Genomic DNA, 13,619 nt, shown 5'->3' on the forward strand with positions numbered 1-13,619 from the left:
TGTAAAACGAAGTAAATAAATTGAGCGAATTTAGGGTTTCGAAGGATTAGGGTTCGTAAGGGTGAAGAGAGGGACGAGAAAATAATGAACGAGTGGTTGAAACTGATGATAAAGGGGTTTAAATATAAAATTTTAATGACATGGCATGCCAACTATGCTCCACATCAGCAGACACGTAATCACACAGTTTGGTTGACGGTAAAAAAAAATTTTTTGTTTATATTAGCACGTTTTTTGAAAGTTTGTAGGCGACAGTAGGACGGAAATTAGTTTGTGGGCGACACCGGTACACTTGTGTAAGTTTGTAGCCTATTTTTGGCTTGAACCCAAAATTTTACATGATAATCCTTTTAGAATGAATGAAGTAATGTACATTCTCGTTATCTTAAAATGTATGTGAGTATGACTTAAATAAAGATTAATCAAGTACCGCTTATACCAAATTACTTAAATGTGCTTTTATACCTTCCAACTCACCTGAAACAACGTTTGACTTTTCATAACACAATGAAAAAAATTAAATATTATATTTTGATAATATATTCTCTTTTTAAAGAAAATGAAAAGTTACACATACGTTACAACCTATATTTATGCTTCTATCAATAAAACGGTTTCCCTTTCTAGTTTCTACTCAAAACATACAAACACAAACTCCAAAACTCCGAAAATAGCCATGGATATCATCCTAAAACCATCATCATATCATGTTTTCACAATGTTCGTCGTGTTATTAGGACTCGCTGGTGCCGACAACTATGTCCGACCTCCGGCAGGAAGATCACTTTTTGTATCTCATGATCATAGTAAAACATCTTCGCAACAGGTGATGTTACATTATAAAGTCGTTCTATAAAAAAATATCAATAGCATAATATTTTTTAGGAATTTGCTAATGACAGCTTTTAGAACTGTCGTTAAGATGCATAAAAACCTTGTAAACTGCGGTTATGTTGAATTTAATATGACAGCTATTGAATTGTACAAGTTTTTTACGCACATTAACGATAGCCTTAAGGCCTCCATTAGCACTTTTTCCAATTTTATATCATTATTAAATTTAAATAATAGGTACATATATCGCTAGCGGGTAACGCTCAACTGAGAATATCGTGGATTACGGATGAATTGACTCCATCAACCGTAAAATATGGTAAATCATCAGGAGTTTATGAAGCATTGATGAATGGGACAAGTTCTTCGTATAGATACATTATCTATAAATCTGGTCAAATACACGAAGTTGTTATCGGTCCTTTGGAACCGAGTACTACATATTACTACAAATGCGGGATTGATTCGAGCCCCGAGCATAGTTTTCGTACTCCTCCCGCTCAGTTTCCAATTGATTTTGCAGTTTCAGGTACTAAAACACTCTTACTAGTCTATTAATGTTAAACGTGTACCCGTTGTCTTTTTTCCTGTTAAAGTGAATAAAATGTGATAATATAAGGTCTATGTAAATTGAAAAGTCATAGCAATTTTTTAGTGCTTGTAGTTATTGTAATAAGTATATATTGTCATTCCAAAACATGAGAAATATGACGACAAACACATATAAGCAGATTCTAAGTAAGGGTGCATTTGATTACATTTTAATTTAATGATAGCGTTAATGCCGAATCATTCAATATTCAGCGTGTTTGTTTGTTTATGACTACTGAATGACATGTAGTGTTGAAACATTCAAAGTTAAAATACTTTTTGTTAACCATTAAGTACTTAAATTTCATTTTATATCATCTTTACCACTATATCAACAACACTTATTAAACAAATACAGAGTATATTGTTTTTTATCTATGACAAAAGGCTAATAAGGTGATTTTACATAATTCACATTCTTCATTGAAGATAATTATCAAACATCTTATTATTATTCATAATCAACTTCGTTCAGAATCTTTGAATAATTTAGATTATGAAGCATTCACCTTTTAATCATTCAATTTTATAAAACGAATTTAAACTTTTTTATTTATTTTAATATTTTAGATCTTATTGGGCTAGATATTATATTATTTATATATGTTACACAAGATTATTTATTATAAATTGAATCTCAGGTGATTTAGGACAAACAGAGTGGACTAAATCAACTCTCCAACACATTAGCAAAACTGATTATGATGTTTTACTGCTTCCTGGAGACTTATCGTATGCCGATTTTTACCAACCATCATGGGACTCGTATGGCCGATTGATAGAGCCATTAGCAAGCCAACGACCTTGGATGGTGACTCAAGGCAACCATGAGGTCGAAAGAATTCCATTAATACACAAAGAACGATTCACAGCATACAATCATCGATATCATATGCCTTTTGAAGAGAGTGGTTCTAGTTCTAATTTGTTTTATTCATTCAAAGTTGCCGGTGTCCATGTGATCATGTTAGGATCCTACACAGATTTTGGACCAGACTCGAGCCAGTATAAATGGCTCGAGTCTGATTTGAGAAAAGTTGATAGGAAACAAACTCCTTGGTTGTTTGCTCTTGTCCATGCTCCATGGTATAATTCTAATAGTGCGCATCAAGGTGAAAAAGAGAGCGTTGATTTTTTTTTTAACGGCCAAAATAATATATACCAAACAACGTTCCTCAGCAAGACGCTAAAGGAAAAATTACAAAGGAAAAGACAACCATGTGTTCCAATTAGAAACAACATGGCCTCTATTCTTAAGCCAACGAAAAGAAAATAATCTAGTAACATCAAAAAGACTATTTCTACTAATATGCTCATTAAAAACAATACCGTTTCTAAATCTCCAAATGACCCATAAAAGAGAGCGTTGATATGAGAAATTCGATGGAAAATTTGCTTTATAATGCTCGAGTTGATATAGTTTTCGCTGGTCATGTTCATGCCTACGAACGCTTTGTAAGCCTTAACTGTTTACCATCATTAAAATCGTACCACACATGAAATTGATTTGTTTTAACCAGCATTCCCTTTATTTGTAGGCTCGTGTCTATAAACAAGAGGCCGATAAATGTGGACCGGTGCATATCACAATCGGAGATGGAGGCAACCGTGAAGGTCTAGCTACCAAGTAAGTTAACATGTTCAACGAGTTAATCATGTATTGTTTATGCCTACTAAAGCAACCTAAAGATTGTGAGACAGATATAAATAGTAAGCTGAACATTTTATAGGCCCATTCAGTTAAGCCTATACATCAAAATACGTAAGAACGTTATGTGATGTTAACTAAAGAGGCAATTTTTACGGTTATGTAAGAGTAATATGTTTTAATACTTCTTTGTTTAGGTATAAAGATCCACAACCAAAAATATCAGTGTTCAGGGAGGCAAGTTTTGGGCATGGGCAGCTGCGAGTGGTGAATGCGAGTCATGCACAATGGACATGGTACCGAAATGATAATGCTCAACCGGACTCGACATGGTTCACTAGCTTGGCTTCTGATTCTGCTTGTGTAGTCTAACCAAGAATGTGATCTAACAAACTAAGTATATAGTCGGTATGCCAAATGGAACCAATTAATGTACATTGGAAATTTTACTGAAAAAATAACATGTTTTCGTGATTTAATTTGTGTTTCATTTTAGTATTTCACATATATTTGTAATAACTATTGTTATTCATTTATATTTTTAAATAATTATAAATTTAGCTTGAGTTATAAAAAGAATTTCTTTTTTGATAATTTTCCATTGGAACAGATGTTTTAATATCTAGTTTGATCATGTATTTAAAGATTTCCAGCCTACAATCTAGAAGCCCACCTTCTAGATATTCAAAGTAGGCAACCTTGACAACTCATATGGAAGTAGCAAAGTTGATAACGATGACGGCCGCCAACCTTCTCCGTTCACACCATTCCACCGCCATAAAATTTTTACTATAAATAGAGGTGCAAACCTCAGTTGTAAATCATCCTAAATCACTCAGAGAAGTGTAATCACAACCTAGAGAGTGTGTGTGAGTTTTGAGAGTTTTTTTTTGTAAGAGTTTTGTAATACTCTGTAAATCTATTCTTGTGAGTAATAGAGTTGTTTTTCTCTCAAATTTATATCTCCCAACGTCCAGGCTATCCCCTCTTCCTAACAAGTGGTATCAAGAGCTTGGTTAGAGACGTTTGTCGAGTTTTGGGTTTTCTGAAGTTTTCTCAAAATTCAATTTTTAGTGTACCATTGGATTCGTCTCGTCGAACCGAGTCCAACGCAAAAAACGGTGACTTAAACGGAGTTATAACGAGCCCAGAAAACTCGGTCAAAGTTTGGTCAACTCGCCGGAATCTCGCCGGAGAAGACGACCGGTGCCGGAATTTTCGCCGGAGAAGACGATCACTGTAGCAATTCACTGTAGTAGGTGGCGGAACTGTAGCAAGTGACTGTAGCAGTACTGTAGCGGTACTGTAACAATTCTGAAATTTTACAATTTGGTCCCTGAAGTTTATAACAAATTTTAATTTTGCTCCGTAAGTGGAATTTAAGCCGCGAAGTGTCTATTCCACCATTTTCAACCGTTCCGGACACAACGGTGATCTCTGTTTTCTACAACTCAACCCCGTTTGTGTTGAAAAATTATTTGTAAGGTGATAATGTCCAAAGAAGAGTCAACATCATCTTCCGGAGCTATGATTATGCTCACAGCCACAAACTACACGCTGTGGAAACCTCGGATGGAAGATCTCCTCAACGGTAAGGATTTGTTCGATCCTATTGAATTGAAGGGTATAAACCCTGATTCTGCCAAAGAGAAAGAGTGGAAGAAATCAAACCGAAAAACTATTGGTCAGATCCGTCAATGGATTGATCATAGTGTCTTCCACCATGTTGCACAAGAGACAGACGCATATGTCCTCTGGAAAAAGTTGGAGGACATGTATCAGGCCAAGACTGCTCGGAATAAAGCCCTGCTGATGAGGCGTTTAGTCAACATGAAGCTCAAAAGTGGAACTTCAGTTGCCGAGCATACCAGTGAGTTCTAGAGCTTGGTCAACCAGTTATCTTCTGTAGAGATGCCGCTTGGCGATGAAGTTCAGGCACTACTACTACTTAGTTCCCTTCCCGATAGTTGGGAAACGCTGGTAGTAACACTCAGCAACTCAGCCCCGAATGGCAAACTTACCGTGTCAATGGTCAAGGATGCCCTATTCAGTGAAGAGGCAAGGAGAAAGGACATGGGCACAGATCAGACCCATGCCTTTGTCACAGAGAATCAGGGGAGACATCGAATGAGTAGCAAAAATAAATGTAGAGGCAGAAGCAAGAGCAGAGGCAGGTCAGCTGATGGCATAAAACCAACATATAAATGCCATCATTGTGGATTAGAGGGACATATGAAGAAAAACTGCTATAGATTGAAAGAGGAACAAGGTCAAAGCAGTTCACAGTCGAAGAATAAGGGTGGAGAAACATTAGTGACTATCTCTGGTGATGTAGCTTATTGTTCAACCCATGATGAGACATGTCTTCACGTCTCACGAGAAGAAACATAATGGGTGGTAGATACTGCAGCTTCCTACCACGTGACTCCATACAAGGAATACTTCACAACATATAAAGCTGGTGACTTTGGAGTTGTGAAGATGGGAAATTCCAGTTCCGCTGAGATTGTCGGAATTGGAGATGTCAAGATAAACACAAGTTCCGGGAGCACAATCACTTTGAAGGATGTCCGCCATGTGCCAGATCTTCGGCTGAATTTACTTTTCGGAGTAGCTCTCGATAAACAGGGCTATGATAGTCATTTCAATAGAGGCACATGGAAATTGTCAAGAGGCGCTATGATATTCGCTCGGGGACCCATTTGTGGCACACTTTACAAGACTCATGTGAAGATCTGCACAGACAGTATTAATGTTGCAGAAAAGGAGGCTTCACAAAATTTATGGCACCAGAGACTCGGTCACATGAGTGAGAAAGGGTTGTCTACCCTAATAAAGAAGGAGCTTATCAATGTAGACAAGGATGCTGCACTAGATCCTTGCAATCATTGTCTGTTTGGTAAGCAGCATAGAGTCTCGTTTAATTCCTCTTCAACGAAAAAATCAGAGTTACTCAGTCTGGTACACTCTGATGTTTGCGGTCCCTTGGAGGTTGAATCAATTGGCGGCAATCGATACTTTCTGACGTTTATCGATGATACTTCTCGAAAGGTGTGGGTATATTTCTTACGGACGAAGGACCAGGTGTTCGATTACTTCAAACAGTTCCATGTCATGGTAGAACGTGAGACAGGAAAGAAGTTAAAGTGTCTTCGATCCGACAACGGCGGTGAATACTCTTCCAGGCAGTTCGATGCATATTGCAGATCAAATGGCATCCGACATGAGAAGACGGTCCCACGTACCCCTCAACATAATGGTATAGCAGAAAGAATGAACCGGACAATCATGGAACGTGTTCGGAGCACACTCAGTATGGCTAAGCTGCCAAAGCCATTATGGGGAGAAGCAGTCAGAGCCGCTTGTTATTTGATCAACCGATCTCCATCAGTACCACTGAATTTTGAAGTTCCTTAGAAATTTTGGTCTGGAAAGGATCCATCATACTCTCACTTAAGAGTATTTGGATGTTTGGCGTACGCACATGTATCCAAGGAGCTCAGGCAGAAGCTGGATGCAAGGACCACTCCATGCATATTCATAGGCTATGGAGATGAAGAATTTGGATACAGATTATGGGATCCAAAGGAGAAAAAGGTGATCAGAAGTAGGGACGTGGTGTTCCATGAAAGCCAGACAATAGAAGATATTGAAAAGTCCACAATATCTCAGAAGTCAAATGTTGCTGCTCAGGTGCCAGAGGCAACAACGGAATCATTCATGAGAAATGAATTTTCAGTGCAAGAAGAAATGCCAGAAGTAGAAGATAATGAGGAAAATGACGGTGCTGAGCAGGGGGAGCCACAACCCCATCTGCCAGACGTTCCAGCACCATCACAAGGTCAAGATGATGGTGGATCTCCTCAGAATGTTCCAGAAGTTCGTAGATCTGAACGAGGTCGGATTCCATCAAGTAAATATCCAGAATCCGAGTACCTTCTACTTACTGAAGATGGAGAACCGGAGAGTTTTCATGAAGCAGTAACTCATAAGGATAAAGAAAAATGGTTGCTCGCAATGCAGGATGAGATGGATTCTCTGCAGAAAAATCAAACTTATGAGATTGTAGAACTTCCACGCGGGAAGAAGGCATTGAAAAATAAATGGGTGTTCAAGCTGAAAAAGGATGGTAGTGGAAAAGTGGTGAAATACAAAGCACGACTTGTAGTCAAAGGATTCCAACAGAAGAAAGGGATTGATTTTGACGAGATATTTTCACCAGTAGTCAAGATGACTTCAATTAGAGTCATACTTGGATTGGATGAACTTGGAGCTTGAACAGATGGATGTAAAGACAGCTTTTCTTCATGGAGATTTACATGAAGAAATTTACATGGAGCAGCCAGAAGGTTTTGAGGTTTCAGGAGATAACCTCGTATGCAAGCTGAAGAAAAGTTTGTACGGTTTAAAGCAGGCACCTAGGCAGTGGTACAAGAAGTTTGACTCGTGCATGGTGAGTCACGGGTACAAGAAAACTGCAGCAGATGAGTGTGTCTACATTCAGAAGTTTTCTGAAGGAGATTTCGTTGCTCTTCTACTTTATGTAGACGATATTTTGATCGTAGGGAAAGACGTAACGAAGATCAACCAGCTGAAGAAGGAACTCTCTAAGTCTTTTGACATGAAAGACTTAGGACAGGCTCAACAGATTTTGGGAATGCAGATAACCCGAGATAGGAAGAATAAAAGGTTATGGCTATCTCAGGAGAAGTATATTGAACGAGTGCTTTCACGTTTCAATATGAACAATGCCAAACCTGTTAGCATTCCATTAGCTAACCATTTCAAGTTAAGCAAGAGTTCTTGTCCCTCATCCAAGGAAGAGATCGGGGAGATGTCTTCAGTACCATATTCTTCAGCAGTTGGAAGTTTGATGTATGCGATGGTGTGTACAAGGCCCGATATTGCTCATGCAGTGGGAACGGTGAGTCGTTTTCTCTCGAACCCTGGGAAAGAGCATTGGGAGGCGGTAAAATGGATTCTCAGATATCTTAAAGGTACAAAGAATCTATGTCTTTGTTACGGGAGAGCTGATCCAATCTTGGAAGGCTATACAGATGCGGATATGGCCGGAGATCCTGATAGTATGAAATCTACTTCAGGATTCATTTACACTTTTGCAGGGGGAGCTGTTTCATGGCAGTCAAGACTACAGAGGTGTGTTGCATTATCCACAACTGAAGCAGAGTATATTGCTGCCGCAGAAGCTGGAAAAGAAATGTTGTGGTTAAAGCGTTATCTTCAAGAATTTGGAATCAAGCAAAAGGAGTACAAGGTATATTGTGACAGTCAAAGTGCTATAGATTTGAGCAAGAACTCCATGTACCATTCTCGTACAAAACATATTGATATTCGCTATCATTGGATACGCGAGGTAATTGATCGACAACTGTTGAGACTAGTGAAGATCCATACAAAGGAGAATCCTGCGGATATGTTAACAAAGGTGGTGACTCGAGAGAAGTTGAAATTATGCAGAGACATAACTGGAATGTTCGTGGATTCGGCTGGAGGGGGAGAATTGAAGATTTCCAGCCTACAATCTAGAAGCCCACCTTCTAGATATTCAAAGTAGGCAACCTTGACAACTCATATGGAAGTAGCAAAGTTGATAACGATGACGGCCGCCAACCTTCTCCGTTCACACCATTCCACCGCCATAGAATTTTTACTATAAATAGAGGTGCAAACCTCAGTTGTAAATCATCCTAAATCACTCAGAGAAGTGTAATCACAACCTAGAGAGTGTGTGTGAGTTTTGAGAGTTTTTTTTGTAAGAGTTTTGTAATACTCTGTAAATCTATTCTTGTGAGTAATAGAGTTGTTTTTCTCTCAAATTTATATCTCCCGACGTCCAGGCGATCCCCTCTTCCTAACAGTATTTTCTAGTTAAATAGTATAAATTAAGATTGTCAAAAGATAAGTAGGATGATAATAATATTCATTGTCATAATGATTTAAGTTGATGACTTAACCATAAACTTGAAATCCAGATGAACCATTGTAACACATAGCAAGTCTTAATTTGTAGATATCGGCTGACCCGTTATAAATACGAGTTGCTACAACTACAATCCACCATCTAGCTCAACTTCGACTCCTTTCGTTGTTGAGCCATGTATGATGCAGTTTCTAATTTCGGCGTTCTTTCCCCATAAAAACAAGTACAACCCTCCTATGATCACACACATCCCTAACAAGCTTCCAACTCTCATATCCTGCCCCAAAAAAAAGAGTTTCAATTATCGCCAGAAGAATCACTGCTAACGGGTTGAACATGGATGGATACGTGGGCCCCTTTTTCGCAACTGCCCACGCAATCAAGCAAAAAGTTGCAGCAGTTGCCAATATCCCCTGTAATCAAAATATCCTTGTTAATATATTTATTACTATGTGTCTGTATATGCATTTATGTATTAACAAGGTTGGGCCGGGCTTGCTTTTCGGGGCCAAACTCGCAATCAGGCCCAATTCGTGATACCTTTAAAATAACAAAATGATAAAAATGCCCATAAAAAAACTCACAAGTTACATTACATGCCATGTTAGGGCTTTTTGGTCATTTGACACCTTCATTATAATAATGTATTAATATATGTAAGTGATCGTACCGAATAGACAATGGTAAGCAACTGCAAATTCCAACCTAACTTCCAACTCATTTTTGATCGATCAATGCACAAACCTATGATCAACTGTTGTATCGATGCGATGATGCATACCATTGTTGTACACGAATACTTGTATGGAAATGCTTTGTTTAACTTGGTCTAATGTCACAAAAATCCATATATAGTAACTAGTTACATAAATAAAAATGACTAGCATTTATATTAATTAAATCATCACCTGCAGGATAAACCAGACACCGTATGATAAAACGCTACCAGTGAGAAACAAAGTTCCTCGAACCCAATTTGGTTTCGTCTTGTTAATAATTTGGATCTTTTGATGATGGTGATGACTTAGATGAAGAAGTTTTCCCTTGTAAAGACTAAAAACGAGCGCTCCAATGAGGCATAACAATGCACCAATGGTCTTTACTTTACCGGCCCTTGTGTCTAGTGCTAGTATCTCAATCCTGGTAATTAAATGATTATTAATATATTTTTCTAAAGAAAATGTCTCAAAGCTGCGGGGGCCTCAGATCCGCGGGGCCTATGAGGAATGAACTTGGGTCCCCATTAAAGATTCTCAAACATCCAACATCAGGTTACCCCTTTGGGTCCCACAATTGATTGATTGGTTGCGAAAATTAAAATTATGCGTCATGTATTACGAGTTTAAGTTAGTTGATATAGAAATAATTGAGTGTGTGGTAAATATTGAACGATACTTACCTTAGAAGAGTGGAGAGGATGAACGTGGCAACGGGAATGAGATTAAGGAAATTGGTAGCATAGGACGCTGTGGTGTCTCGCAACCCAAAATAAAAGAAACCGGTAGCCATTGATACTCTGCAAGTACCGTGTACTATATTATTAGTTAACTATTTTTCAAAGTTACGTTATGAGATTTTGGGCTGCAAGTGAATCAAGCCAAATTTGATTTTTACATTACTCGAGGTACACACTACAAAACATTCACTTTTGATCATATGTTGATGATACCTTGATTATATTTGACAAGCATTCATATGTGGTTAGATTCAATTTGAAGCTATATAATTTTCTATTTTTAACATAAAGGTCAAAATGTGTTGTTTTGTTCTGAGTTTTTTTTTTTGGAACTACAAGATTTTATTAAAAACGCTCTCGAACAAGACGCTAAGGGGAAAAAATTACAACGGTATTTGAAGCCATAAGTTCAATTATCCTAAGATACTATTTTAAAAATTGCCCATCTCCGCTGTTAAGTTACTGTTTCTTTTGGATTCAACTGTCTTTTCACAGTCATTTTATGTACCTTTTCACCCTCATATTCATAGTTGCTAGTTAGAAACCAAATAACTCCTTTTAAGCCAATTCAAAAAATACAATCTAATTACATCAAAAATATTACATTTGTGTAACGATTGTGCATTAAAAACAATGTCGTTCCTGAATCGCCATAACACCAAGAAGAGTAGACACGACTGCCACGATCCGATCTTTATACGTAGAAGAAGCTTGAAGGTGATTGAGCCAGTTATTGAAGTCATCCCAATCATCAAAATTTAGAAGACTGTAGTCTAACCACACCCGTGTCTTAAGCCAAATATTCGCAGCCACCGAATAATTAAAGAACAAATGTTTTCGCAACTCCACACCATGATTACAAATAGGATATACAAGAGAGTTGATGTCTAACCCTTCGAAGATAGATTTCAACGAAGCGGAAGAGCATTTAACTTTGGGCTCAATTGTTTGTTGCTATAAAATGAGTGTATGGTAAGGATATGAGTTGTTTGAGTAGGAGAATAAGAATAAGAGAGAATGCTTGAAAAGAAGTTAGCAGATTTAAGAGCATAATGAGTGATTGTTGGAAATAATTGAATATTCGGTGACTCACATCAGATATGCGAAGAAACATATGTATGCATATAAGCTTAAGCGAACTCCTATCTATCAACAATTAATTTTAGAATACTTTAGAACTCATAGGCTTATATGTTATACATGCTTTTGGAGATAATTAGGTGATATTTATTTATTTTTTTGTTATATGATACATATTACGAAATGAAATTTTGAATATGCTTGTCTTGTACCGTATAAAGTATAGTGACGATATTTGATATTTGATAATTGGCTTTAAATCATTAAATTATTAATTTAACTTTTCATATTATATAAATATATAATATATAATATATAATATATAATAAATATATAAATATAAATATAAAAATTCAAAATCCAATGTTAAAAGTTTGGATTTCAAAGTTTATACATCGTGTATTCGTGTTTGTATTGTTTAGACATTTTAAGTCAAGTTGCTTCACAAAAAATGGTAATCGAAGCACTATGAATCTGCTTCAAGTTTCAATTTGAAGTAATTCGTGATTTTAGATTTTGTGTTCATTGAATATTACCTCAATTTTAAAATTTTTAAACATGCAATCCTTTTGTTGCGCAAAAATTAAATTGAAAACTTTTTCGGGCTTACACGATTTAATGGTTACCTTAATTGTCAAATTTGATAAATTATGTTACTTTTTTGGGCCATTTGCCCTAAAATTTAAGGCACATTAATAGAAATCTTCAATGTGTTAAATTGTGATTTAATAACTCCTTAAATAAGTCAATCATTAATTTCTGTGCATCAAACGATTCCCAACATTCAAAATCAAAGAGGCAAACGCTTACTGAGTGGGTGAATTGGATTGAAATGAGTTTTATTTGATATAATTTCTTCTTCTTTTTTTTTTTTTTTTTTTGCAAAATAAAATGAAAACGGTGCATGACAAAAATAGTAAAAGGTAAGCATAATAATTAATTTCTTACAAGATTTTGGAATCCAATTTTGAGAGGAAAAAAAATAAAAAAAAAATAAAAAAAACTTAAACACCAATCTATTTCATAGGTGGTAATTGAAATGAAAAGACTAACATAAAACACCTTTAAAAAAATCAATGAACATATGCAACAATGTAATACATATCTTTTATGACGTCAAGACTTGATAGATGTCATTTTAATGGTAAAAGTTACAATTTGATTACCTTTTGAGCTTAATCAAATGTGTGCGTTTCTTGGAGCTAGCACACATGATAATCGTTAAAAATAAGAAGAAAATGTACCCGGTAAATGCAACAATGAACAACCAGCAACATACAGACCAAGTGAGCTTCTTTAGCGTCCCTCTGCAATTAATTTAGTATAATCAACTTAAGATTGAATGGAAACTATGTATATAAGAATTAAAGACGGTATTTATACCTCTCGAGATAGAGGGCAATAGGGGCAATGCATGCTGCACCAACAAGTTGACGATACACCATCAATGCTAACACAAATGTACCTTCACTAAGTACCATTTTGGACAAAAGCTGCAATCCTGTAGCAAAAAGTTGCACCTCAACATTCCTATGGTCACATTTGAGTCATTTAACCATTTTTTGAAGTCCATGAGGAGCTAGCCCTCTTTAGATTAGGGAAAGAGATTGAAAAATTGTTAAAGAATGTTGCTAATAAATATAGAGGTTTGGTTTTTAATAACAAGGTGGATAAAAAGAGGAGTTGTAAAAGTGAGAATTAGAGGGTACTTTTGCTGATAAATACTATAAAATGGAAAGAATAAAAACTTAGTTGGCAATCAATTTTCGTTTGGGGTTTATTCATCTATCATTTAAAGCAACACGAATTCTACATTTACAACCAAAGATTATATATAAGTTGGTTATACATAAATACGGAGTATTTTTTATTCATAAGCAAGTAAGGAAGAAATTATTTTATAATTACTATATTTTTTTGGGTCGTTACGTTCAAGATTTTTTTGGGGTGGTACTGAGTATGATAAAAAACTAGCTTGGGTGAAATGGGACTCTATTTTATCTTCTTTTGAACGTGGTGGGTTAAATGTCGGAAGCCTCAAAGCATTTAATCTAGCCCTTATTCACAAA

At 36.4% G+C, this 13,619-nt stretch overlaps 1 protein-coding gene and 1 pseudogene across 1 annotated transcript; one reads left to right on the forward strand and one right to left on the reverse strand.

The window, feature by feature from the left end:
- The first annotated feature begins 701 nt into the window (after nt 1-701).
- On the forward strand, nt 702-3,476 carry LOC139864583 (probable purple acid phosphatase 20). The gene is made up of 6 exons (XM_071853165.1): nt 702-826; nt 1,072-1,363; nt 2,067-2,551; nt 2,788-2,880; nt 2,964-3,052; nt 3,271-3,476. The coding sequence occupies exons 1-6, from the start codon at nt 719-721 to the stop codon at nt 3,443-3,445; spliced, it is 1,242 nt and encodes a 413-aa protein (XP_071709266.1). The 5' UTR covers nt 702-718; the 3' UTR covers nt 3,446-3,476.
- A 5,665-nt stretch (nt 3,477-9,141) lies between these two features.
- LOC139888707 (WAT1-related protein At1g09380-like) lies at nt 9,142-13,123 on the reverse strand (annotated as a pseudogene).
- Nucleotides 13,124-13,619: the final 496 nt, after the last annotated feature.

Source organism: Rutidosis leptorrhynchoides, chromosome 1 (assembly GCF_046630445.1).
Source record: "Rutidosis leptorrhynchoides isolate AG116_Rl617_1_P2 chromosome 1, CSIRO_AGI_Rlap_v1, whole genome shotgun sequence".
Taxonomy (NCBI): Eukaryota; Viridiplantae; Streptophyta; class Magnoliopsida; order Asterales; family Asteraceae; genus Rutidosis; species Rutidosis leptorrhynchoides.

Excerpts from the sequence above, each read along its gene's own strand:
- LOC139864583 (XM_071853165.1), top strand. The coding sequence starts at position 719 with ATGTTCGTCGTGTTATTAGGACTCGCTGGTGCCGACAACTATGTCCGA. Across the intron at positions 827-1,071 it reads GTAAAACATCTTCGCAACAG|GTACATATATCGCTAGCGGG; the intron begins GTGATGTTACAT and ends TTTAAATAATAG. Across the intron at positions 2,552-2,787 it reads ATCAAGGTGAAAAAGAGAGC|AGCGTTGATATGAGAAATTC; the intron begins GTTGATTTTTTT and ends CCCATAAAAGAG.